Source organism: Fusarium phalaenopsidis (genome assembly GCF_050370095.1).
Source record: "Fusarium phalaenopsidis strain FUZ10S chromosome Unknown contig_32316, whole genome shotgun sequence".
NCBI classification, from domain to species: domain Eukaryota; kingdom Fungi; phylum Ascomycota; class Sordariomycetes; order Hypocreales; family Nectriaceae; genus Fusarium; species Fusarium phalaenopsidis.
This window is the reverse complement of record NW_028145399.1, coordinates 1,774,720-1,800,366: the sequence shown is the minus strand read 5'-3', so window position 1 is coordinate 1,800,366 and position 25,647 is coordinate 1,774,720. Positions and strand designations below refer to the sequence as shown.

At 52.7% G+C, this 25,647-nt stretch overlaps 10 protein-coding genes and 1 non-coding gene across 11 annotated transcripts; 4 read left to right on the top strand and 7 right to left on the bottom strand.

Moving 5' to 3' along the window:
* Nucleotides 1–110: 110 nt before the first annotated feature.
* LRP88_12122 (uncharacterized protein) lies at nucleotides 111–1,671 on the top strand (the record flags this gene model as incomplete). The annotated part of the gene is made up of 5 exons (XM_083248528.1): nucleotides 111–367; nucleotides 426–444; nucleotides 497–822; nucleotides 876–1,259; nucleotides 1,311–1,671. 5 exons carry the CDS (start codon nucleotides 111–113, stop codon nucleotides 1,669–1,671), a joined length of 1,347 nt encoding a protein of 448 aa, XP_083095958.1.
* A 192-nt stretch (nucleotides 1,672–1,863) lies between these two features.
* Nucleotides 1,864–4,002, bottom strand: LRP88_12121 (uncharacterized protein; the record flags this gene model as incomplete). The annotated part of the gene is made up of 4 exons (XM_083248527.1): nucleotides 1,864–2,605; nucleotides 2,872–3,500; nucleotides 3,551–3,631; nucleotides 3,682–4,002. 4 exons carry the CDS (start codon nucleotides 4,000–4,002, stop codon nucleotides 1,864–1,866), a joined length of 1,773 nt encoding a protein of 590 aa, XP_083095957.1.
* Nucleotides 4,003–4,603: 601 nt separating this feature from the next.
* On the bottom strand, nucleotides 4,604–4,734 carry LRP88_12120. Its single transcript has one exon. It is a non-coding gene; the product is annotated as a tRNA-His (tRNA).
* A 334-nt stretch (nucleotides 4,735–5,068) lies between these two features.
* On the bottom strand, nucleotides 5,069–6,570 carry LRP88_12119 (uncharacterized protein; the record flags this gene model as incomplete). Its single annotated transcript, XM_083248526.1, has 3 exons — nucleotides 5,069–5,514; nucleotides 5,568–6,186; nucleotides 6,538–6,570. The coding sequence occupies 3 exons, from the start codon at nucleotides 6,568–6,570 to the stop codon at nucleotides 5,069–5,071; spliced, it is 1,098 nt and encodes a 365-aa protein (XP_083095956.1).
* Nucleotides 6,571–7,419: 849 nt separating this feature from the next.
* Nucleotides 7,420–8,596, bottom strand: LRP88_12118 (uncharacterized protein; the record flags this gene model as incomplete). Its single annotated transcript, XM_083248525.1, has 2 exons — nucleotides 7,420–7,897; nucleotides 8,034–8,596. 2 exons carry the CDS (start codon nucleotides 8,594–8,596, stop codon nucleotides 7,420–7,422), a joined length of 1,041 nt encoding a protein of 346 aa, XP_083095955.1.
* A 751-nt stretch (nucleotides 8,597–9,347) lies between these two features.
* LRP88_12117 (uncharacterized protein) lies at nucleotides 9,348–11,580 on the top strand (the record flags this gene model as incomplete). The annotated part of the gene is made up of 9 exons (XM_083248524.1): nucleotides 9,348–9,390; nucleotides 9,455–9,999; nucleotides 10,056–10,097; nucleotides 10,152–10,224; nucleotides 10,277–10,416; nucleotides 10,844–11,050; nucleotides 11,112–11,229; nucleotides 11,282–11,434; nucleotides 11,486–11,580. The coding sequence occupies 9 exons, from the start codon at nucleotides 9,348–9,350 to the stop codon at nucleotides 11,578–11,580; spliced, it is 1,416 nt and encodes a 471-aa protein (XP_083095954.1).
* Nucleotides 11,581–12,180: 600 nt separating this feature from the next.
* Nucleotides 12,181–12,881, top strand: LRP88_12116 (succinate:quinone oxidoreductase subunit C; the record flags this gene model as incomplete). The annotated part of the gene is made up of 3 exons (XM_083248523.1): nucleotides 12,181–12,217; nucleotides 12,273–12,351; nucleotides 12,434–12,881. 3 exons carry the CDS (start codon nucleotides 12,181–12,183, stop codon nucleotides 12,879–12,881), a joined length of 564 nt encoding a protein of 187 aa, XP_083095953.1.
* A 462-nt stretch (nucleotides 12,882–13,343) lies between these two features.
* On the bottom strand, nucleotides 13,344–14,513 carry LRP88_12115 (Intradiol ring-cleavage dioxygenase; the record flags this gene model as incomplete). The annotated part of the gene is made up of 2 exons (XM_083248522.1): nucleotides 13,344–14,089; nucleotides 14,138–14,513. 2 exons carry the CDS (start codon nucleotides 14,511–14,513, stop codon nucleotides 13,344–13,346), a joined length of 1,122 nt encoding a protein of 373 aa, XP_083095952.1.
* Nucleotides 14,514–19,615: 5,102 nt separating this feature from the next.
* On the top strand, nucleotides 19,616–20,536 carry LRP88_12114 (uncharacterized protein; the record flags this gene model as incomplete). The annotated part of the gene is made up of 1 exon (XM_083248521.1): nucleotides 19,616–20,536. One exon carries the CDS (start codon nucleotides 19,616–19,618, stop codon nucleotides 20,534–20,536), a length of 921 nt encoding a protein of 306 aa, XP_083095951.1.
* Nucleotides 20,537–20,874: 338 nt separating this feature from the next.
* On the bottom strand, nucleotides 20,875–22,826 carry LRP88_12113 (Ytp1 family protein; the record flags this gene model as incomplete). Its single annotated transcript, XM_083248520.1, has 5 exons — nucleotides 20,875–21,039; nucleotides 21,091–21,465; nucleotides 21,551–21,850; nucleotides 21,911–22,518; nucleotides 22,577–22,826. The coding sequence occupies 5 exons, from the start codon at nucleotides 22,824–22,826 to the stop codon at nucleotides 20,875–20,877; spliced, it is 1,698 nt and encodes a 565-aa protein (XP_083095950.1).
* Nucleotides 22,827–23,554: 728 nt separating this feature from the next.
* Nucleotides 23,555–25,270, bottom strand: LRP88_12112 (Zn(II)2Cys6 transcription factor domain-containing protein; the record flags this gene model as incomplete). Its single annotated transcript, XM_083248519.1, has 1 exon — nucleotides 23,555–25,270. The coding sequence occupies one exon, from the start codon at nucleotides 25,268–25,270 to the stop codon at nucleotides 23,555–23,557; it is 1,716 nt and encodes a 571-aa protein (XP_083095949.1).
* Between the last annotated feature and the right edge of the window lie 377 nt (nucleotides 25,271–25,647).

Here is a 25,647-nt window from a genome sequence, read left to right as displayed (position 1 = left end):
TTGGAGAGTAGGGAGGTATATATATACGAGTATCGCCGGTGGAGCTGTCCCGTCAAGATCTGCCACCAATTTGACCTTACACACTCTCGCTTCGATATTTGTCTCTCATCATGTCTGTTAGCGACGTTGACAAGCAGCTCTGGCTGGCTTACTGCAAGGTGGTGCAGAACGCCGTTGGTGGCCTCCCTGGACACAAGCCAGCCTTGTTCTTCACCAAGCAGGCCCAGAAGGCGCCGGTCGCATCGCAGACGATCGACCCTTCGTATACCAATTATGGCATCAATGCCATTATTAACAATCTCTTGCAGACTAATGATCTGTTCTTTGACCCTTCGCACCACAAGACATATGTCCAGTGTCTGCTTGAGTAAGTGACTCTCTCTGGTAGCAGCTGTGGATGGATGAAGCTTATGCACTACACCTAGGTATCTTTTATCAGTCAAAGTCGTAGGTCGATCAATTATTACAAGCGTAGTCCCCTTCTCACAGACCATAGGGCGATGACAACCCAGCCATGCAAGCCCGGATAGAAATGGCGGGTAAAGACTTTACCGCCGCCCTCGACAAGGCTCTCACCGAGCGCGACCGAGCTCTGGACGATTTCGAACAACAGGAAGGCTACGGCATGACGGGCGAAATGGACTTTTCCCAGTGGTGGCCATCCAACGCCCCTGCATATGCAGCTGCTAAGCAGATGGTCGAGGCCGCCGCCGCCGCCTATCAAGCTGCCCTTGGCCAGATCGGCGGGCCTGTAGCTGGAATGTTGGCCAAGGACTTTAATCAGATTGTCCAGGCTTTGGTCGGAGGTAACTCAGTTCCGGGGTAAGCATTCCACCTCTCGCATGTCTATACTATCTAGGCTCACGGCGATGCAGCATTACCATGCCGGCGTGCCACGCTTCCCCCGAAATAGTTCGAGGTCTTCTTAACAAAGATCGCACACCGCATGCCATCACATACGTCCCCGAGTTCAACTCGTACGAGTACACGTACCAGATCGAGCACTGGCTCAACGGCGTCGGTGACGGAGATTCTTCGACGCGCATCGACGTCTCGGACGGGCAGGCCGTCAGCGAATCCGACTTTGGACATGCAGCCACAGACGGCTTCTCTTATGGCCCTTGGATCTCGTTTTCAACAGCCGAGGGGAGCTCTGAGGAAGTTGGTGTTTCTCATGAGGGAGTAGATGCAGAGATTGGCCTCGACGTTCAATTCTCATACGACGAGATCCAAACTGTTGCTATCCGTGCTGGCCAATGGTGAGTCTCATCCAACTCGAGCTCCTTGACAAGTCCCCTAACACCTCACAGGAACGTTCCCAGCCCTGGACGACGATATCAGCTCAAGAGCAACGCCTCGCAAGAGTCGCGCAACCTCGCCTTCCCAGACTACCTAATAGTCGTGCGCAATCTCGGCTTCAAGGTCAGCGTCCTGGACGCCACGCTGGCGAGGCAGATCGATGAAAAGTACGACCAGGCCAAGGAGGCGGGCGGTATCGTGCGAGTGCTAGGTATCCCGGCCACGCCAGATGGGAACCCGGAGCAGGCGACTGAAGGAGCTGCTCACTTTGCCGAGTGGGATTCAGGCAGTGGTGTCCTCTCCATCAAGCCGACGGCTGATGCTGGATTCGCCTCGGTGGTTGCGCTTGTTGGGGAGCTCAACATTAGCTGACTAGTGGCCCGGCATCGTTGACGTGCCGGATTTTAGGGAATGCAAGTAGGCGCAATGGCATATTTCTGTCTAGTTTGATTTTTTGTCAGCTAGGGAGTGGTATAATAGTCTATAACAATAGGTCAACACAGATGGTATTACATACAAAGGGGGCAGTGCATTCAGATCGCAATTCTCATCCACTAGTCCGCATCAACTCCAGAGCACATCATTCATTTCGTCAAACAGGTTTGCCGCCCAGATCGGATCATATTCCCATGAGCTTCGAAGTATTCTCGCCCTCTCCCCAGCTTGGACGGCGGTTTGAGCATCTGGCATCGGAGAATCCTGCTGAGCACCGGCCATATCTGTGTCTGCCTCACCGTCCTGTGACTTGTCGTCCAATTCGACAACCCTGGGGTTGCTGTCAACAGACCCCGCTGAAGAACCCGGTGATGTGCCTAGCATGGCCGAGGACAGGCTATGAGCAGGTCCGAGGGTCAAACGTTTGGTTGCCCCCTGAAGGATGTAAGCCGGAAGATCCGCCTCGGTGGGTGGCTTGCCGGTGACGAGGGCATAGTCGAGAGACAAGCGGAGACGCATATAAAGACGCGTGACAAAAATTTCATCCCAGCGTCTCCCCATCTTTTTGGAGCCAGAGCTTCCAAGTCCAGGACTATTTCCATTTGGCCCTTTTGCTTGATTGCTCGGTCTAGGCTGGACAACCCGGATTGGTAGTTGTATCGGCGCTGAGTGCAGAATCTGAGAAATCATTCTGCTTATGTCCTCTGCTCCTTCAAATCGCTTGCTGCATAGGTGCATTGCTTGTGCATGATACTTCGTAAGGGACCGGTCAGATTCAGTCTGTGCGTCATCTGATGATATCTTGTCGTCCAATGAGCTGAGCATGAGAGGGAAAGCAATATAGGCGATGCTATAGGCAAAGTTAGGAAAGCTGTGGTTGGCTGAAAGTATGGATTCACATACACAGATATGGGGAGATGCTGTGTCAGGCCTTGTTTGACAATGAGCCTGACCAGCCTCGTCGTCTCGGTCGTCGCGTGGCTTAGTTCCTCCCCGATACTCCTCAAGGCCGAATCATCAAGGAGTGTCACGCCTTTCTGCATCCGTTCGATAATCAAAGCCTCGTGGTTTCCCAGCGCGATTTGAGCGGCACTATTTGGAGTCAGACTAGTAGCATGAACGTCGTGGCTGACTTACTAGGCATAGATGTAAATCAAACTTGAAAATAGGGTCAGGGACCGATGAGTGTGGCCATCGCCGAGGAAAATGTAAAAAGCAGCCTCAGCATCCTCTTTCCACCGGGCTAGCCGAGCTCTTGCAGTCCTCATCTGTGAAAGCGTAGCCTCAAAGTGGTCGAGGGAATAAGTAGGATCAAAAGAGCTCGGGCCGTAGGTGAGGGCGAGCACTTCAGTCAGGAGAATTCCCAGACGACATTGGAATGTCAGGATATCTGTTAGGTGCCGCTTGGTCTTGGGATCATAGACAAAGGAGTGGTGAGCCTCATCTATCATATCATCTTGGGTGAGGAGGTCGAGCTGGACGTTGAAGCTTGAAGGGGTTATCTGCAGGGGCTTCCGTAGCCCCAAGGTCAACACCCTGTCCCTCCAGTAGAGAGACCACCAGAGCCTCTTGTTGCGCCTCTTGAGGGCAGTGCTCGATCCGGGGGCTTGAAAGGTGTGCGTCTGAGCGACGACCGCATTCTGTATCCCCGTGCTCAGCCAGAGGCTCCCGGCGTGTGGCTCAGCGGCTGAGAACTGAAATGTCAAGAGTAAGGCCGCCTGGGCTTTTGTGAAGGGGTCGCTCTCTACACCAAAATCGAAGAGAAGCTTGATGCATTGTTAGAAGTGATGAATACGGCAGGTTGAAGACCACCCACCTTGGCCCGGCGGTAAAAGATGCCTCGAGCAACTTTTACTCCCGAGTATCCAGCATTCTTGAGAACAGCAGGCGATACAAACTGCGGGATGTCAGTGAGTGGAGAGGATAGTGAGTGCAGGACAATCTTACGGCAGAACTTGCAAACAGCATGGCCTGGAGCAGGAGAAGCGACATGGTCTTTTCCCTTCCGCGACGACGGTCTCGATCCAGGTACATGGACCAGAACTCTCCCTCGTCCATCAAGGGATAGCAAGGATGGATGTACAAAAAGTACTGGTGGACAAACTCTTCTTGGATGGGACGCAGGGGCAGGTGGAAGCACCCGTTGAGCTCGAGGAACTGGACATCCTGCTCAGGGAGACCAGACAGGTCGTCGAGGGCCAGAAAGGGATAGCTCGAGAATAGGGCCTCTGACTGGCAAAAGGGAGCCCTGGCCCTGGCGTCCGACATTATTATTTGCCTGGCCAAGCAAAGCCAGCGATGCAGAGAGCTGTGGGCAGTCTGTGGACTGTGGTGGAAGCCGAGGCTCGGCACACACACGTAATGGGGGTACAGTAGTAGCTAAGCCGAGCCCCCACGCTGTAATTGACTGGGAGTATGAGTAAATGGGGGCAGAAGCAAGTATCGTCACAATCAGGAACAAGAACAAGTAATTAGATGGTCTTGGAGAGCTGGGCTGCCCTCTCTCATGCGAACGAGATCCACCCCCGCAATTTCTCTCTGCTCGGCTATTCAAGCTTCTCGGACCGGCAATGGTCCGCAATGCGGGGGCAATTACAAAGCTCCTGTGACGGACAAAGGGCAGTGACAGACTTGATGGTCCACGCCTGGCCATTCGTCCATGGTATTACCATGGGATTGATGGAAGGACGTCGCTGTGTAGGTACAGTGGGAAGTTGATGGCAAGGTATCTCGGGCTCCCCAGCTCCACAGGGCACCGACCGGATAAAAGAGCCGGTTGAAGAGGAAAAGAAAGCATGAGAAAGAGAAGGGCATCAGAAAGGAATGACAAGGAGAATGAAAAAAAAGTGCAAAAAATGCAAAAAGAAAGCGACGCCGATCGGGTTCGAACCGATGCTCCCGAAGGAATTAGATTTCACTAGTTATGTTAGTGGAGGATTCCTTTGGACTTGAGCGTCACTACTCACAGTCTAACGCGTTAGACCACTCCGCCACAGCGCCCTGAGGGGTTGTTGGGGATTGGCGTGTCCAATTTGATACATAAGCATCGTGTCAGCCTAAAGCACATAGCCTAACGCACACAGCCATTTCCATGAGCATGTAACCTGGTTAAGTACGCACCGCGACTAGAGGCTCACAATGCAATGCGTTCGCCGGCAGCCTCCACGTTAACAAGTATCCCCCCATGCATTCCAAGTTGGTATCGATGTTGGTGACATGTTGGAAAGTGCGCATCGACCACAATAGCAAAGGATACGGTTATCAATACGTAGCAAACTAATACCATAAAGACAGTGGTCCCTATGCAATCTGTACCTGTGGCATCCATCCGTCGCTATCTACCATTATTTACATCTGTGACTCCCTTGTACACTCCCCAGCCGTCGCCTCCACCTTCACCACGCCTGAATTCCTTCCTGGCCGGTCTCAAATTCTTGAGCATGTCGTGCCACATGAAGCGGATCTCAGGGAACACAACGATGCCTGGCGTGTCCGACTCCCATACAGCTTCCCACACGTACGGTTGGCCGAAGAGGATTACGGCCGAGTTTGCCGCCTCCTCAAATACGGGCTTGAGGGCCTCCGCTACATCAATAGTATACTCATCCAGCTTCAAATCGTTCAGTTTTAGGGCCTCGACAATGGGGGGCACCATGGCATGTGTCCTCTCCGCTCTCACGTCGTCCTTCCAAAAGCTTGTTGAGCGGGGAGGTCTGATATTGTACGAGCTATGGTTGGCGGCATAGACGAGATGTCGCCACTCCTCAACCATATCATCCCCTGCGTCGATTAGTCTTGGGTTTTAGACAGACATCACGGGCGGCCACACCCACTTCCATGCTGGTTGGTACAGGTGTGCGCAGTCATGATGCGGTAGCAGGCGGTGATCTCGGAGGCCAGCAAGCATTTCTCAACGTCCTCGAACGGGTTCATGCGTCTGTATAGGACTCGCGAAAGGAAACAGACAATGGCCAGAGCGCGAGTGTCGGGGTTCGAGATGAATACGGACCAGGTAGCGCCGTTGGCAGGCTCCCCTGCAAGCTGGATGAGCTGGTTCTCGTCAAAGATGGACTCTTGGACAGGCTTCCCTTTGTCAACAGGGTTCCTGATGCCGATGATGCAGTTGGACACGAAGCTTTCGATGCCATACTCAAAGCCAACATTCTTTGAGATTGCCTTGGGGCCGCACAAGGTATCAGGGCGAGTCGAGAGGTCGTTCCACTTGTTCTCGACGATGATGTCCCATCCAGTCCGGGGTACTGGAGGCGGGGAGCTCAGCTCGTTGTCGCGGTCTGGAGGGTCGGGGGCAGATGCCTGAGAAGAGATGTGCGCTTCCGTAGAAGTGAATCCCTTCGCAGGAGCAGACTCCTGACCTGAAGTCGGTTCCTGCGAGGGAGAAGTCTGAAGATGGAGAAAGGTGGTGTTGGCAGAAAAGCGACTGTGGATGAACAACTAATTAGAGGCTGTCACCCATGAGAGGCCCTATCTCGAATCAAAGGAGGATATCGAATGCTAAAAATGGACTGGAATTAACGCTACAGCTTTTCCATAAGTGCCATGGTCCAAAGAAGAAAAGGTTCGTTCAACTCAGGCCAGGCCATCTCGGCTGACTCCTTGATTACCCCCTCTCATACCCCTGCCCGGTTCTCTGCTTAGCCCATTTCACCACAGGCAGAGAGGTTCCGACCTGTGCGTCGTTTCTTTTCCTTCAGACCTGGAGCTGGCGAGTGGGGAATGCTGCCACTTGATGTTCTCCGATACATCCATGGGGTAGACCCATCGCCTCACTCCCACGCATTGAACAGAATGAGTCTTGTGGTTGGTGGTGCCAAGCATCAGGCACAATGTCAAAGGGTGCAGTACTTTGGCAGAATCAAGATCCAATGCTGAAAATTACCGTCAGTGAGCCTTGCGACATGCCGCATCTCCAGTGCGCAGTCATCGTTGGCTGCCCTTTCCCGCCTCCTGCCTCAAGCTGGGGCTAATGTTACCCGTGTGGCAGCCTAGCCCCTGCAATTCCCGGATTATGGATTTGGTCCAATAGTTGAGGTTAGGGTGAGTGACGTGGTGGATGACGGCCTGCACCTCTCCGATGGCTGACGGGGGGAGATGCAAACGGCCGGTGACATTGCCTTGGCCGCTGCACCTCTCACATTGACATGAGAGTCTGGACCACGAAAATGACTGTTACCGGCGCGGCTCATGGAAATGAATGCCTAAGAAGCGGTGGGGTAGAGGCGGTGTGGATTTTCGTAGTTTATTGAAGACTTGAGCGCTCACGTTCCGTGACACTTTGGCGCTCATGCTGTCCAGGGGATGTCCACACCCCCTGGTCATTGCTTGTAATGTTTCCCTTAGACTGAGCTGGAATATCGTCCCATAGCAACAGTTTCCAAGCTGGGGGTCTTGTTTGAACCGAACCCCTAGTAATGGCCCTTGGTTCTTGAAGGCTATGCTGGTCTCTGACTGAGGGCATCAGCCACGGTATAAAGGAACGCAGTCATTAACGCATACCAGGGTCTCAATCTAGTTCTGTAAAACATCATAAAGCGGCGATCACCGATGGCACACACTTCTCTTCTCATAGAGACGGACGTGGGATTTGACAAAAACACGACAGACAAGGTGAACTACTGAAAACTATCTTTGCAGTGAGACCTGAAGAGTAAGAATGGGCCAGTTCCGTCAATAGTGGGCGGTGCTGTGCTTGGCGGTGCCGTGCTCTGTGATGCTGTGCTCAGCAGTCTTTGGCTCACGCAACTGCAAAGAATCATAAGTGGGTGCTTCAGCAGCGTCAAACTTTGGTTGCTCTTCAGATTGACTGTTCGGCTGGTCCTGGTCGTCAGGGCGCATCGGCCAGGCAAGTTCGTCATCCACCAGGGCCGGCCTCGAATATTTGGTCTTGCCCTGCCAGACAAACCTCAGCCCGGGGTAAATAATAAACCCCGGCTTGGTTGAAGACCACACTGCCTCCCACTCTGTGGGTTGGCCCAGAAGAACGATTGCAGAGTTTGCAGCGATCTCAAGCATATCCGCCATAAGATCCTCGATTCTATCATCTCGTGGGTGGTCCGTTTTGAGCGCCTCTGGCTGCAAGGCATTGATGATAGCCGGAGCCATGGCCCGAACTCTTTCCTTCCTGGGGTCACCCTCTTCGAAAGGCCTGCATGGGATTGGCGAAAGGGACCAGGGGTAGTCCTGGAGCGTAAGTATGCTTTCTCGCCAAGCAGCGATGGCCCTCATCCCTGTGTCACCATTAATACAATGAATACCCTGTTAAGTTACTCAAAAGGGCCAACTTGCTTCTCGGAATATCGTAGACTCGGCACACAAGCTGGTAGCAGCTAGAGATCTCGGGAGGAAGAAGGCAGTCATCAACAAGGCAGGTAGGCTGCATGCGCTTGTAGATGACTTGTGCGAGGAAGCACCTGGTGGCCGGGACTCGCGTGGAAACGTTGCTGATAGACTGGGACCAGGTCCCACCGTTGATAGGCTCCCCAGCTAGACGAACGAGCTCAGATTCGTCGAAAAGGGACTCTGGAACATCTGGCTCCCCGTGGCGGCCACGGCCGAAGAAAGACTTGGTGAAGCACCAGAAGTCGTATTCAAAATCATCAGCCTCTTTCAGTTCGTCAGCGCTCCCCAACTCATGCATACCAATGTTGATTTCCTTGATCGCATCTGGCGGCAGAATCAGCAGGGCAGGCGAGGGCTGGGGTTGCATGGCGATGACGCGGTTAGGAGGCACATGGTAGGCGGAGATGATTCGAGATATGCCCAACATCACGGCTACGAGGATCAGGGAGCCAGCGAAGCCGACACCGACCCCGACACCGATAGCCTGACTAAGTGTGAGCGCCATGAGGATCAAGGTATGGAGAGTGAGAGTGAGGATGAGTGGAAGGCGAAGAAAGGAGGGGAGGGCATGGACGCCAGAGGTTGTTCAAGTACCTCCCTATCGTTGTTGTACGGATCAAGACACCTGACCCTGGCACCCTCAGCATGGACATACATGCCGTTTACGCCGTGGCTGGATTGATTGCCCACCAACTTATTCACATTTGTATTGTTGTTTGATTGCCGTCTTGGCGTGCCATGTCTAACCAGGCCCCACCCGGTGCCCGGCCGGATGGGGCTAACTAAATGTGGAAACAGCCCTGTGGGATGTACCACATGGAGTACCTTACACCTCACCATGGATGTCTGTCGGAACATTTCACTTCTCCATGCCATTGCGGTTTTTACTAAGCGGTAAAGCCTTGGCCATGGCATTATTGGAAGTATACCTCTCCGAACAACCTGTTCTTGACCGCAATATCCTGTGGCTCACGCGTCGCAAACAATGTCCCTACTCTGGCACCTGCGGGCGGGAGCATACAGACAGACGGCCAATGTGAGTGGAAACGGGGCCATGCGGCATACCGTGGCTGCCTGAGTTGTCCTTTCCTTTCTTTTCTCTGTTCTAAATCTTGTTCGTTGACCCCTGAGGCATCCCACCCTCGCAGTCGGTCAACACTGGGACCTTCAAGTATTGCCCGGCTCCCCAACCACAGCTTCACGACTCCCCTGACAGACTCAATGATTCATACTTCACAAGATTCCAACTCTACAACATGGCTGTCGACTTGACCGTCGGAATAGACGTTGGAATGAGCGGTAGGACTCCCTTCCTTTGATCCTCGATGCTTCTGAGACCGACACATCTGACCCATCAACACAGGCACCGGTGTTGCGTATCGCCAACACAAGACCGGTGATGCCGAGTGCGACGTCGTGTGCCTCAAATGGGGAAGCAATGAAAATATCAACAAGGTTCCGACCAAACTAGCATACGCAAGAACGGGCGATTCGCAGTCGCCCCTTCACTGGGGGCTCAAGATCCCCGACATCACCGAGAACCTATCCATCAAGGAATGGTTCAAGACGGACTTTGAGGGAAACGGCTCGGATCATACATCAGCTGACAAGCTGTATACTGACTACCTGAAATGCCTGCATGACGAACTTTCAGAGCGCTTTGTCCGCGATGGAATACTCGGTAAAGCATGGAAGCACGCAAACATCGCCTTTGTCTTCAGCACGCCGGCTTGCTGGGAACACTCTGTAGTGGCTCAGTTCAAAACCTTGATATCCAAGGCCGGGTTCGAGAAAGCACAGAGCCAGCGCCTTGGTCGTGGCGTCCATACCGTCGAAATCACCATGACAGAGCCCCAAGCCACAGCGGCTTTCGAGCTCCACTCCCCAAGGCCAGTCGCGAACCTCCGGGTAGGCAGTCCCATCTCTTGCCATGTATTGACTTATTGCTGATCATTATTGTGTAGAGAGGCCAGAATGTCATGATTGTCGATGCTGGTGCTGGCACAGTGGTATCAACCCCCTCTTTCGCTGCTGTTGGGTCTCGAGCTGACTTGGTACAGGACTTTTCTCTCCTCCGGGCTACCACCAATGCGCAGGGGGCTTCTCATTGGCTCGAACACCAGCCAGCTATTGGTGAGTAGTTTTTGCCTTTCGTGATGACAGCAGCTAAGGTTGGACTCTTCAGGACAAAACATCGGGTCGTCGTACATCGACCATGGCTTCGAGGTGCGCATGTCGGAGATTTTGAAGCCTTATCAACATCTTCTGGGCCATAACGCTTCTCACGTGGCTTGGGAGATGCGCCGTGGCACAAGATTCCTCCAGGTAAAGCACAAGTTTAGAGGTGCGAATGTGAAGACTGAGAGCATTCCCGTACCCCATCTCGAAGATCGCCAACGTATCCATGACGATTCTATTCAGAAAGGGGACTTTGTAAACCCTGAGTAAGTTATCAGGTACAAGACAAGAGCTCGTCAGACTGATACAGCCCAGGAGGGTGCTGGAGCCCCTTTTTGATCAACAGATCAAAAAGATCACCGATCGCATCTCTGAGCGGATAAATCAACTCAGTGAGCCACTGGGAAGTTTACAATCCTGGTCCATCTTCTCATCTGCTGGCTAACAATCTACCTAGGATTATCTTTTGCTCTCTGGGGGACTTGGGAGCTCGCCCTACGTCAAGCGCCAACTTGAGAAGTTTTGCGACAAGCACCCTAGGCTCAAATCAGCTAGGTTGGTAGTATCTAGCTAGCCCCAGCTTGCCGTCTGCATGGGTCTGGTATACGCCGCCAGCAACAACGAGGCCGTCTTTCCCACGATTGCTTGTCGTGTATCGTTTGGTCTTGTCAGTCGCATCCCGAGCGCTGCCCCCGCTAAAAGAACGTGGATATCCATCTTGACACGAGGCAAGGGGATTGAGAGCCGTTTTGACGATTGTGTCGACTGGATCATCCCCAAGGTCAGTTTACTTGGTTACTTGACCAGACGCCTGCCAGCTGACATGAGATTACGGGAAACAGATCCAGAACGGGGGAGAGCTCGAATTTGAACGCAAGCTGTTTTTCGAGCCAGACGAACGTCGGGTTTGCAATATTGAGATTGTCTACAGCTTGGCGGATGTCCCCTCGCCGTCCAAAGGTATGTCCACCGCCCAACCACGTCTTGAGCATCCACGTTGACAGGCTTGGAGATTTTATTGCGACCCATCAAGTCATGCGCGCCAATCTCTTGGAGGCCGAGGTGAAGAAGAAGCGCGAAGTCTTCTGGCGCAAGAAGTACTTCCTTCAGGTCGAATTCAAGGTCAAGGCGACAATCGGACCGGCCGAGGCCCATTTCCTGTGTGGTAAGAAGAAACCCCAGCATCATGTAGGCTTGTGACGCTGACTTGGAGTAGTGGACGCTGGGGGAAGAAAGATCAGTGAGCTGATCACGGTTCCCGTACCTCGCGAACCACCGATCATGGGCTTGGATGAAAGCGAAGAGGAGTAGGCTGAGGATGAGCCCCGTTTTCTTCTCGTGTGACGTCTTCGCTTCTTGTTGCGGTGGTTGTATTGCAGATTTGGTACCTCGGCGATTCTCAACAGTAGATTAAGCAGAAATAAAGCTACGAGGTGAATAGATTCGCTTGCCAGTAAGGGCTTATCGCAGAGCAACTCTCATATCCCCACCAGCGTTACATACTGCGTAGTACACCAGGATATAGGCTCCTCCTCCCATTCGTCAAGCCTTCCAGTCCCCTTGAGGATTGTGTTCTCGGTAATCAGACTCCAGGATCGCATTCCAATCACCACCGCCCTGTTGCTGATTGGCTGACTTGGAAACGCATGGAGTCGGGAATACCCTTCCCTTTATTCCCGCCAACAGCGACTGTTCAATTTCCTTGACCATGCCCCCCACCTAAACGAGAACGAGGGACCGTCGGGGGTTATTCACGACGCGAGAAGGCGAAGGAAGGACCACGTGAAACATGACGGGGGGATATTTCCGGCTGAGCTTCTCCAGATGTCTTTAACTGCTCTCTTTTCTCGGCTTTGTCGGAGCTCCTGTCGACTCTGAAGCATCCTTAATTGCCGTCTCAGCCCAACCTCTATGAACCTACAACGAGTCGGCTTGTCGGCCATTCGTGGTATGACTCTCAATGGCACATGGTCTTGACTCAATTGCTGACAAGCTTCAATCAGGCACGGCGAGACCAAATGTCTTTTTCAGCCAGGACGTTCCCAAGCTGGCTGTCGCCCGCCTCTTGTCGCAACACTCACGGTACGCTCAAGATCCCCCATACCGGAGACGATTACCTTCCAACGGATCGACTCCAAGCCTGGTCTGACATACCGTCTAGAAGCCCACCGACCATCGTGCGAATGAGCGCCAAAGAAGGCCACGACATACTCGTCAAACAACGCCTCAACCGGCCCGTCACCCCCCACCTCAGCATCTACAAGATCGGCCAGGTCTGGCTCAGCGCCTCGGCCTGGACCCGAATCACCGGCATCGCTCTCGGAGGCACAGCGTACCTCACCCTCTGCTCCTACGCCGTCGCCCCGCTCTTTGGCTTGCCGTTCGACTCGGCCGCGGTAGCGTCGGCTTTTGGCTCTTTGCCCTTTGTCGTCAAGGCGGCTGTCAAGTTTGGCCTGTTGGGTTTCCCGTTCTCGTATCACTTCATCAATGGGGTTAGACACTTGGTCTTTGACTTGGGATTTGGCTACAAGAAGGCGCAGTTCAGAAAGTCGGAGGCGGCTACTTGGGCACTTAGCATGATTGGTGGACTTGTTCTCGCCTTTTTTCTCTAATCGCCTGATTGTATCAAGGGAAATCGTCTAGAAAGGGTTCAGTCAGATTGTTAAAGGCTGTTGAGAGTGACGAGGTCCTTAGTAGGCACTACCTCGCCTGGTCATGATAGAAGTAAGTGTTATAAACAGCTATTGCGTTTTTGTTATAGTTGAAGCCGGGCCATTGATGAGATAACTGAGCCGATAGCCAGATAGTCATGAATAGCGTGTCTTGGTCAAAGTGTTTTCTTCAATCTATAATATGGTGTACTTTTTATAACAAAACTTTCTAGAATTTCTATTTGATACGAAACAAATCTTACAGTGACGCTTCGGTACACTTCTGCGCTCCTAATGTCTATGTGCCAGCACACTTTCGCTACAACTCTACAACTTGATCCAACTCGGCAAAGACCGGGGAGCCGGAAAATGATCCGTGCTTCAATCGAGGCTCCCGCTTAGCTGCAAGCCTCGGGAGTCAACTCACACGCGGGCCGGAGGTGTACTTCCAGGAGTGGCTCCAGGGGTCATTCCATCCGGGGGACTACCTCCAGGGCCGCCAGCACCCGAGTTCTCATTGGCGACGCCTCCGGACTCGTACAGGTAAGCTGCCGGGGTGATGGACTGAGACTGAGTGGCGTTGATACCAAAGGCAAGCCAGGCGAAGAGGCCGTCGGTGATGTCATCTCCGAGCATGGTGTATTCCATAAAAGGGTCAACTCCATCGGTGGCTGTCTCCTCGCTCAGGATGCTGTCGTCGGCGTTCTCGGTGAGTTCCTGCGTGTTGGAGCTGTATGGTTCGAGAGTTTCAACCTGTGAGATGAGGTCCTGGTCGAAGAAGGCCTGGCCAACGTGGCTGGCATAGTTTTCACTGCCCAGGGTCATGTTGGCCAGCAGAGTAGCGTTTGTGTGAACCATGATGTGGATATGCGTGGCTCGGCTGGTGTAGTGGCCGGGGAAGATGGACTCGAACTGCGCGACGCCATCCGAGTCAGTGCGCTGAATTCCGCGAAGCCAGGTGTTGTTGATGTTTGTGTCGTCGGAGCTGTCACCGTTGCCGCTGGCGACGATGCCAGAATAGACACCGGTGGAGTTGCAGTGCCACATCTCGAGGTAGACGTTGGGGACTGGGTCGCAGGTCTCAACGTCAATGACCTGGTAGTCGAGGACAATGCCGAGGCCCTCCTGTTCTTCGACAATGTTCTCGCGGACGTATTCTCCGGCCACATCTGACAATGTTAGAATTCATACACAACAAAACACGGCTGAGCTCTTACAATAAGGCCCTTGGGTAACCTCGGGGGTCAACACGCAAGAGTTGATTCCAGCAAAGAGCGTGCTGGCGTCCGTGTTCAGAGTATATCCCTGATCCGTCTGGTTATGAGAGGCGCTCAGGACAGATTCGAGGTCACGCTTCTTGAGGCCGCGCTTCTGCCGGGCCTTGGAGATTTGCGCCGAGCGCCGAGCAACATTCCTTGCCTCGACGCCTCGGGCCTTGAGCTTCTCAGCGCAGTGGGCGAGTGAGGATCGCTTCACCGAGTTGAGGAAATCGCGTCGCTCAGCCGCCTCCTGGGCGACGTTGTGTCCCGGGTGAGCGGTGGCGGCTCCCGACAGCAGGAGGAAGCTGGCAAAGAGGTTCGTGGTGAGACGCATTGTGATGTAGGCGTAGTTGAGACTTGATGGAAGGATGATGAATCTGGTAGTATGGGATAAGCGGTTATCTGAAGAGTGAAGCGTTCAATGCTGTTGATGATTTACGATTGCTTCGTAGCATAGGCCTTACTTATAGTTTCTCAACCTTCTTCTCAGGTTGCATTCAATCTATTCAACACTGCCCAAATCCAGCCCACATCACGGCGCTGGCTAGTCATTGCGCTCCCCAGAGAAAAAGAACGAAACACGCTGACGCGTTGCCGTGCCCAGAGAGTCGCATATGGACATTCCCCGGAGATGCCCAGGGGAGATCAAAATCTCTGCCCTGCGGCAATGAGGACGAATTAAGCAGTGCAGCCGAGGCACGTCACCCCTGACGCAAGGGGCACTCGTCAAAGAAGCGCAACCTATCAAAACTGCCGTGAAACCAACCCAGATCCCGGCAATGCAAATCTGGATATTGATTCTGCCGAATAAGACGACCCCCATTGGTCAATTGGCACGGCCGGACACGCAAGCCTCTCGGGGCGATGTGGGGATGACTCGGCCGGATGGCGTCTCCCACATCCCGGGGCATGAATTTCGTATAAGCCACTAGCAGCGTCACGGCCGCCACTGTCTTGCCCTATTTATGGCTCATAACTAGGATCGTAAGGACCGCATCTGGCTGCTTCTGTGGGGCTGCCGAGACCTCTTATACTGCCGTTGCGTTCAAATAACGTATGAGAAGGGAAAGGTTCTTGACTTAATAAGGAGGCGCAAATCACGCTCAAGAGTATTACCACAATGAAGGTGCTCGTGACAAAGTCTAACACGAGGCCGACGTACCATCTTCCGTCTCGCTCGCTGTTGCAGATGCCTCATCCGTAGAGGTCTTTTCTACGTTCCGTCTTACTTGGTTTCATAGTTGCCTTCTCGTACTGCTGCTACATGACGAAGCCAATGGCCTCACCCCTGCAATTGTCGGCCTTTCTATCCTTCGCTTAGTCCTCTTCGACTTCATTCAAGCCCATGAGCGGAGCGATGAAGGAGTTGCTATCGGTCAAACTCATCCCAACCGGTTCGCTGACCTGAGTGCCACCCTCGTCCACTACATCAGTCGGTGGTGCGGTTCTTGAAGCTGTTGAGGAACCCTTCTCACCGCAGATAAAGTGAGCCTGTGTTAGCCCAACTTGCTTGATCCAGAAATTGACTTGGACATGGCGTTCTTTGCGCCAGAAGAGGGTGTTGTGGGAGGAGGGTTGAAAATTGATGGTGACACTGGTGAGGCGAGGGGGGCCAGGCAAACCTTATAAACCATGACATTGACCGACTGCTGATGTCTGCACAAGCAACGAATAAGGCAGCCACACAATGCCGTTGGCTTCCGTTGCCGGTGACAGAGAAAGGCCGACTGCTTGGAGGTTGGCCATGATTTCCTGCCCGCGCCGTGCTGTATTGGATTATATGTTGATGCCGGCATCCACTCGTCACGGTTGTAGGGCTTCCCAAGCTAGAGGGCAGAGGGGTTTTGTTTCGTTCGCCGGTTTTTCCCCCTATGCCCACGGCTAGATTTCTACAACACCGCGCATTCTTTCAGCCAATTTAGGTGGCTCTCTTTCGAATGTTAACCTACAGCGGTCAGGCTTTTAAACACCCACGTTGAATTAAACAATTGCTTTCCGTATTCACCTGCGACCGGTCGAGGACTGAAGCATGTTATAACTCCCGTATAATCAGTCTCCAAAATCTCGTCCCCGTAGAGAGGCATTACAACCAACGCGGAACCTCAATCCTTTCCCATATTGTCTATGCTTCGGCTTTCGCAAACGTATCGAGACACGCCAGTCCTACGCGTCGACACGCATCCCAGCTGGCCAGCCTTTATAAAACACGCCCTGCTCAGCGCGCCTTTATCCGCTTCACCAGTTAAAGAACCACCGACTCCCCATTCCGAGGTGAAAGCTTAGATTCACCAGTGGCTTAAGCCATGTCTACATTGCGTACGTTGGGATCCAGCAACACGCGGACTACCAAGCGGCTCTAGAGGCCAGAGACGACGTCATGTCCGCTGTCCAAACCTGGCTCAAGGCTGAAGATCCGTCAACATTTGAGAGTTTCCAAGCTATTGATGGAAGCGACATGCACTATACATCTGTATGAGTATGCAACTGAACAGACCCAGCCAAGCTCAGGCGGGGCCTCGACAGCCTTTGTCTTCCCTCTCTCCATGCCCAACTGTCCACCTCGGGGCGCATGCTAGTCGGCATCTGGTGGGAAAGCTTTGCGAGTGAGATCTTGCGGCTGGAAACCAATTATTCGGACCTCGATTACCTGCCCGGCTTGGCCAGAGTTCCCGACACTACTGCGTAATAGGGCAGTATTTGGTTGGAACCTACTATGGTGGCCTCGTCCACATCCGGTTGGCGCAGTTCTGGGACAGCTGCAGCCAGGATGAGGCAGATGCGTACGAGAGAAAGCTCGAGCCCACCTTTCGGCCGGGTCTCGAGTATCTATAGAGCGACCCGAGAGAGATGATAACACCAAGTTCAAGTATATCAATTGTGTACCCAGCACCGGGGTGATTCGGGGCATCCCGCTACAGATTGTGAACGGTGGCCTGCCTCCCCTGCAAGTAGAACTTAGCAGAGAGTGCATCGACCTTGACTATCACATACCCCTCTCTAATAAACTACAGAGTCGTAGGCCTGTTGGAAATAACCTAATTCCACTCGGTACCTCCTAAGTAGTATGTTGGTGTCTCGGGACCACCCCTTTTTCTCACAGGGAAAGGCAGTGGAATCAAGCACACCATTTTAGGACCCAAAACATGCCCCAAGCTATCAGCCGCGCAATCCAAGCATCAGTATCTGGAAGTGATCTTACTATTGAGTTGTGTAAGCGCGAGTGTCGACTGGACGGGCTGAAATCCCACGGCCTTGAGCCAACCTTCAGGTGTTGGCGAGCAGGGCAAAGTCTTCTTCAACCCTCTTTCCATACACGAGGCCTTTGAAATGCCCAATACCTACGATAATCTCACGGAATCGTCCACCGGTCTGGGCCGAATAAGTAACACAAGACGAGAACGGAAAAGATGCAGTCAGAGCTGCCGCTTCTGCTGATCCAAGAAGATCTGCTGCAATGTATGGGAGGCTAGAATCCCATGTACTAACTGCCGCAGGAAGCAAAGCAATTGGCCTGTTCCCCTCAAGACTTCAAGACGGTTCGCCTGTCGAGGCACACTGATCTGTTGAGCCCAGCACGTCTAATTCTATTTGCCTAGGCCACCCCACATGGGATGTCGGCCACGCCTATCAAGATCAATACACGCCGGTGGCCACGGCAGCCAACAACTGTGCGCGTTCCCCTTCCTCAGCAGAAGGATTGGGTCCGATTTTGACGTCTAAGAATCTGATAAATACGTCTGAGCCTAGCTGGCTGCTATCGGACATTAACCTGCCAAGCATATACGACGAGCCGGTCAAATGTGGCGGCAACCACAGGGCCGATCCGACGGACGAGAGCTCGGCCATTGCGAACAATCAACTACTCTATCGCGAGACATTGCTAGAGTGTAGAATGGGGCCAAACACGTCGAAGGAGCACGCTACAGGAGATATTGAGCAAAGTAAGGAGCCTCGAAAGCTTCCACGTAGACCCAATGCTTAACTCATAGTTCCCATCAGGCCCCTTGCTCCCACTTGATCCACCATTAAGACGGGCCAACTACGAGCAGCCCTTACCATTCGTGCTACTCAATTGTTATAGATTCATCGACACTAGACGTTTGTGGAAGCTGTCTGCAGAAGAAACAGTCTCGAGAGGATTCGTTCTTTTCATCTACCACCTCGACCAGCCTTGGACGGCTTCGTGAGAAACTACTTCTTGTTCTTCCATCCTACCCTTCCTGTGTTGGATGAAGGAAGGTTTTGGACACTCTACTCGTGGATGGATTGCTGGTGATAAGCGGCCAGATTTTGCCTACACCATCTAGCCATCGCTGGCAGCAAGGATATCCATGTGTGTGCGGCTGAGGAGGTAGGGCCAGACCTACGGTAACTACCCACTCAGTGCCGTCCACTGTCGACTTGTATGAGGCTGTCTATTGGCATTGCAGCCTTGTGCTTGAAAGCACCACTTGTATCTATTACCTACTCTTGGAACAGACTTCACCGTGACAGGAAGCATCGTCTATCTCTGTTCACTCGTTTTATATAGGAAAGGGGTATGCGTTTTCATAATCCAAAGTTGCGCTCCCATTTTAGCTGATTGCGATAGTTTTCAAACCCGACAGTCACTATTTAGCTGCGAACAAGAATGAGGAAGGGGGATACTACCAACGAAGCACTGCGCTTCGTCCTTGGGGGTCTGTATTTTGGCAACTCCAGCGACAGTCTAACTCTTCATCCATATTAATTACTGATAAATTCCAAGTCTAGTATCGAAACAAAGTGAGAAATATACAGGCTAGACTACATTCCACATGCCGTGTACTTATTTCGCCCTCTCAAGGCACTGTAGAGAATTAATATGGTACACATTTTACTTCACCAGAGCACCGTATCGACTCAGTCAATTAATCAAGGCCAGTAGGGCTACGTACCCTTACAAGGTTTAATCTCAAGCTCTCAATTCGCTATCCCCCACTGAAGTCTTTAACTACCAGCTTACTTCGCGGTAATACCTATATTATGGCTAGGTGCATTAGCTAATCAAGGATGAGGCTTTGCAAAGGTATACACCCCCACCGGCTTAGATCGATTTGTTTCGTCGATACGCTACCCTTTTACTCATCAGCTTTTACCAAGCTTGCTACTCACAAGCGCGTCCATCAGATGACATGACAAGCTGTCTGGCTTGCAGTTATTCCATGGCTGAACTGAAGCAGGATTCATTAGGCAATCAAACTCGAAACACTCAGCAAAGGGAGCTATACCCTAAACCGCCTGGGCTCGCGCTATCTTGCTGCTTGTCGATCATGATACCCTGCAAACAGGGATTTATCCATGCTCCCAGGGCTGAACCGGGTCATCAATTGCCCCACGGTCTCTCAGGCATCCTTTAAATACCCTCATTCCCTCTCCTGGTCCGCGGACAACACCAACACACGACGTGGCTGAACCATGCGTGGCTTGTCGTTTCTCATCGCCCTCGGCGGCGTTGCTGTCGCAAAGGACCAGGTTTCCTTCCCGGCGACTGGCGAATTTGACGTCGTCTTCCCCCGCAACGACACATACGCCGTCGAGGCTCCCTTCCCCGTCATCTTTGGCTTCCAGAACGCCCCAGTCCTGCTCTCCTTTCCAACCCAGATCAATTGGGAGCTCACCTGCGGCCTGGGCACGTTGTTTGGGATGAACGAGTTCCAGGGCGAGCGGACCATTCCTCCACCTTCAGATCCGTACTTTTACATCAACGCGAGCCGTGCACTCATGAAGGCTGAGGAGGGAGATCAGTTCAAGTATTTCAGACAGGATCACGATACTTGTGTGCTTACCTGGGAGCTATTTTACTACACCACCTGCGAGCGCGAGTCGGATGGTTCTCTCAAGATCATGGGAGGGTATTTCCCGAAGCGCACCGGAAATGTCACCTTCACCCTGCGCCCAGGAGCGAAATCACCGCGGGAGGCCATCGCCAACTATGATGGGTGCGCTGTGGCTGGTACGGCCGTGAAACTTCAGTCCAACGAGACAGGGTGCGCCCAGATTGCCGAAGACGCAGCACCCAAGCCGAAACCCTGCGAGTTGGATGTCAAGGGCGTTGCGAGTAGCCTTGCTGCGGCCGTAGCGAAGCCAACCACTAGTTTGACCGCACTCCCGAGTACGACGACAGAGGCTGGATTTTCGAGGACGGGCCTTGGCAGTGCATCGGAGCCAACTACGACGGGAGGGACCTCAGGAGGCTCAGGAAATAGAGATGGGGGTCCGAGCAGCAGCGGTGGTGACGATGATAATTGGGCCACGCAGAGGTTTACGGTTAGCGGTGGAAAGTTGACGCTGACGTTGGCTATTGTTGCGGCGGCTGTTATTCCCATCATCTTGTGACAGTGAGATACCACGATTTGAATGAGAAAGGCTGGTTAAACATGAGTATCAACAAAAACACAACAACTATCGACTCCTAGAATTATCCGTAAGAGCGTCATGCAGCAGGTGCTAGGCGGCGGCTCCAACATCTACCATGCGTGAGTTGGAGCTAATATTACGAGAGGCTTTACCCAGGCAATATTATTCCTTCAACTCTATTGAATACTACAAATGCAATGCCCTCGAATCGCCTCCAATCTATACCAAAGGCTGTTTCCACTCGTGAGACTCAGGGGTGTGAAAGGTTGCAGTCGGCGTCTCCTGACACAACAAATCATCAACTATGTGGCCAAGCCTCACCATCGAAACATATGTGAGTCCTCCTTGCGGATCGCCATTCCCTTGATAGCAAGCACCGCCACTTCCCACGCCATCAGAATGCCAACGAGGCCCATTGTAACTGTGTATAAAAACATGGCGTCAAGATCATAATGAATCATTCCCCTGACAGTATCGCTGCTCTGCACCCCGAGTATTAGTCAAAACTCTCGCAACAAGGCGGACAGACTCACGCTAGCCATGAATACAGTGCCACCCGCAATCAGGCCAAACGATGTCAGAAGCTCAGTCGGTGGGCGCGAGGGCAGGATTGATGTTGGGGGTCGGATATACATGATAATATAAGTCAAACACCTGGCAACTGAGGCCCCGAGCAGTAGCTGGCCCCATTGCTTGTGAACCATAGTTGATGTCATTGTGGTTTGGTGGTGAGAGCTCATCATGGTGCCTAGTAGTGCGATGACCAACGCCGGGATGGGGTTGAGAGAGAATCCGTAAGTTGGCGGAATGCGAGTCGGTTTTCTAACTTCGCCGGAAAACGCCTCGTGTGAATGTAGTGTCGTATTGAGTAGATCTCGGATTCTGGTGGATTCAACAAGCATACCGCACTGGTATAGCATCAGTCATGACCAAGCAGAGCATGATAGGAAAGCGTGTGTTCAGCTTTTATCAATCCCAATGACCGAGACTTACCAAGCCTCCACCCAGGAAGAGCACAGTGATTGCCAGATGCTCCAAGTCGCGAGCCCCCCATTTGCCGTCCGAATTGCCCAGGTGTTCAAGAAAAATGTTGGTTGATCCGTAGATGAAAATTAAGAAACTCTCAACGAATTCAGCCGACGGCTGGTGTTTTCGGCTCCTTGGTCGCATGTTCCAAGCCCAGCCCAGGTCAGCAAAGCTGCCCGCCCAGCGTCCAAGGTTGAATAACCCGAGCCAGAAGAAGACGCCGCCTTTGATCCAGTGTGCTAGACCATTAAAGATGGCGTCACCCTCCTATAAGCAACTGAGTTAGTATGCAACTTGAGATTTTTGTCTTGTCCGGACAATTCTTACAAAGAATCTACCAAATGTCGCAATGCCGGAGGTGAAGGCAATGAAACCAAAGGGGAGGATCACGCGGTCAGTAACCTTGTAGCCGTAGTCCACCCAACTCGAGAACGATGCCATTTGATAAATGGCACGGGTAGTGGAGTTGATCAGAGCTGACAAGAGTCCTTGGTGGCGAGATGGCTGTGAAGCTCGGGAATACTTAAAAGTGTCCTCGTCGTAATCCTCAGCATGAGTCGTTCCGGAACCACCGTCTATTGAGTCGATAGAACCTCTACAGTGACCGTCATTGGATGAGCTGTCTTCATCCGATGCATCGTCGTAGTTATAATCGGTCGTGATTGTCGCGAGAGGCACAAAAATCTGCTCCTCTGCCCTCCCTTGGGTCCCAGAGATGGAAGTGGACTTCCTACGTGCCAGGAAGCCCACAACAACATGAGCGACCATGACTGCCGTGATTATCCACCCAATCTTGTGGTGAGAATTATTAGGGTACAGGTCGGGAGTGCGGGTATTGTAAAATAGTGCCAGGAGAAGGCCGAACCCGTTGAACGCTATGAAGACAAGCTGAGCTGCCAGCGTATACCGTGAGGAAGCTAGAGAGAGGAATACAGCTGAGCATTTGTGGATTGTCAGTCAGTGATATCTCTTGCATAGAAAGCTTATACATACCGACTGGAAGGATTACAATCCAAGCAATCGTCATGAGTGCAATGTGCGAGTATATCAGACCAGAATTGTCCGAGAGAGAAAAGTACGTCGGGGGACCGTTGTCGAGTTCGTCCTTGATTCCTTGAATTGTCTCGCTCTCATCCTGTACTCCATGATCATGCCCGTGCCCATGGCCGTCGGCGAGAGCCCGTGAGACGTAGGTCAGGAAAATCACCGGGCTTGAGCCCAGAGCCAAAAACCTAGACTTCATTTACACTTACAGGGTCTTTTATTGACTTGAAAAGTCCGCGACCAAGTAATTGCAATGGAAGGAGAGTGTTCGAACCCGGAGCCAGACTGGAAAACTGAAAACTCGCCCAAAATTTTAGAGTCAACCATATATACTCAGTTGTGGTGGTAGACTGAAGTCGACGGGATGGTCTTAAGATGTTGAATAGGACTTCTCACTTATCCCAGTCTTTTCATCTCTACTTATACTATAATGTTTCTCTTGAAAGCCAGGCGCGATGAGAACGGCATTGAGGATGACAACGTCCGTGAAAATCACCGTAAGATGGCACTAATTAACTCGATCGAGCCCATGTTTTTGCGACGCGCACCCATGATTGGCTACATCTGGAACGCGACGTATGCAGCGTGGCACAGTCAGACGCAAGGTTAATTCAACAACCCTCTTCGTCGCAACAGAACTTGCCTTTTTCGTGCTTGTATTCATTTCTCATCATGGTCAACACAAGGCTGCATACCTGCAAACAGTGACGCGTCAAATCTGACGAAGCGAGACTACATGCCGCGCATGTCAGCACCTGCGCCTTCATTGTAGAGAGTACAGGGGCTTGATACTCTGAATGTATCATAGCCAACATCTTTCCTGTATTCTGCTTCTTTTGACTAGAAACACGATGATGATAACCAAAAATGCACGTCTGTATACCCTCCAAAGAGCCCACTTGTAGCGTGATCTACAGACCCCAAGCTTTACGGCCCACTCATAAGAATTGCACCCTTCCTAATCTCCCTGGCTAGATACTCCGCCTTGGCATCGACAGGCCCTCCCGTCGATCCCGATACCTCCATATCATTGCCCGGCTCGGTCGGAAGATGCAGCAGCGTGGCGACACGTAGGAACTGGTCACGAATCCACTCCCGCTGTCCAGGCCTGAGAAGGCTCACTATCACCTCCCCGTCATCTTCCGAGAAGAGAGTCAAGCAGCGGCTCAGCGGGTGCATGGCGCGCCACGGCCCTTGCGCGATGACATGGCGCCTATGGTCGTCGCTCGATATCACCGCATCGAGGCTACCCTGGCTGGGAAGCAGAACCGTCGGGTCAGTGAAATCTGCGAGACTGGACCGGGTGGTTCGGTTGCCAAGGTGGAAGGGTATGCTGTAACACACGCTGTCGACCACTTCTTGGAGTGTTTGCTGGCAGTTGACGAAGTCTGTAGGCTCGCCGAGGAACTGCCCGTATGCGGAGCCAAAGCAGCTCAGATCAGAAAATGCACCAAGGGAACCGAGTGTGATCTTGGCCAGCACGAGGCGTTGGAAGCGCCACAGGTTCCAAATGCTGGCAATTTGGCACGAAGGATACACCTCACAGATAGACTGGTAGGTGGGTATGGACGAATCAATATCCCGACCACTGATCAGCCTTAGCGGCCTCCAGTGATCCGGTACGTTTTCCGCCCACGCCAGCAGCTCTGCGTCAACCCTCCTTGCCTCGGCCCTCCAGTCTTTCAGAACGCGCTCCAAAGACGTTGTGGCGCTACCCTGCGTCACAAATTGCGTGTAACTGGCCTGCAGCTCGGCAACCGATGCGCCTATGGCATCGAGCGCTGAGCTGGGGTTGTCTGGCACAGCCATGGTATCCTTGCTCCCAATCCACGAGTATGCGATGCTCTTCAGTGGCTTCTTCTGGCGCATCGCCGTTGAAACCTCGGTATGTAGCATGAATTTTCGTAGGTAGGCGCGCACCGTCCCGTCCATGGCGTCTGTGTCCACAAACGATAGCAAAGACGCTGCGCCGTTGTGGTGCATGCTCGAGGCCCGGCGAAGATCATATACCGCAGAAGCATTCTCGTATGTCTGCAGCACCAGTATGGCTAGCATAGTTGCCGGCTTGGCACGTTCCGTAGGATCCTGTATTGCGGTCCGGAGGCGTGTGATTGCCCGGGAATAAGACCTCTGTGGTAATCGGAAACTGTTGGTCTCTCCCTGCCACATGGACAAGATCTCTGAAGCCAACGCCGAAACGGCGAGCGAGAGGGCCGATTCTTGCTGCTGCGAGAAGTACGCCGGAATGAGCATTTCGAAGAAGCCTCGAGTGGATCCCATATCCCGGCCTATTCTAGCGTAGTGGCCGAGAAAGAAGGGCACGGCAGTGTCGGGCTCAGAGAGCCGCCGTGAAGTCAAGGCACTCATAACCTCCCGGTCCTGAACGTCAGACCCAGACGACGGGCTAGGGCTAGTGGCAGCCTTGACGACATCCCGGTCGTGTTGGTTGGTATTGGTGCAGAACTTGTAGTTCTGGTCCCTGAACTTTAGTTTGGCATACTTGGGCTTTGGCTTAGGCCTGTTGTAGCCCCCGCAGCGAAGCTTGAGGCGTTGGCAAGATCGGCACTCAGGCTTCGCCTCGTCGCATTTCACGCGGCGTTCCTTGCACGTCACGCAGCCTCCAGAGCGCCCGCGGTTGACCATTGTGACAGGGTAGCGATGATGCCGAATAGAGGGATCTTGGTGTGATAGACATGGAAGTGAAGTTACAGTAATAAATAAGCTTGCTGTGGGGGGGCATCGTCATAGGGTATCGTAATACAGCACAGCCGGGTTACATCCGGCAGTGGGCTTAGTCGGTTGTGAGAACAACCAATGAGAAGACGCCGTCGCAAAAAGGCACACTCGATGCGGTTTAGCCTGGCAAGGGCGCAATTACGTCGAACGCCCTCGATCTGACTGGCCACCATCATCACCGCGTACGTCTAAGTGACTCTAAGAGAAAGAAACAAGTATAAGAAGAGATGGAAGGAAGACGAAAAACAAGACAGATCACTCAGAAACAACAGACAACTCATTCA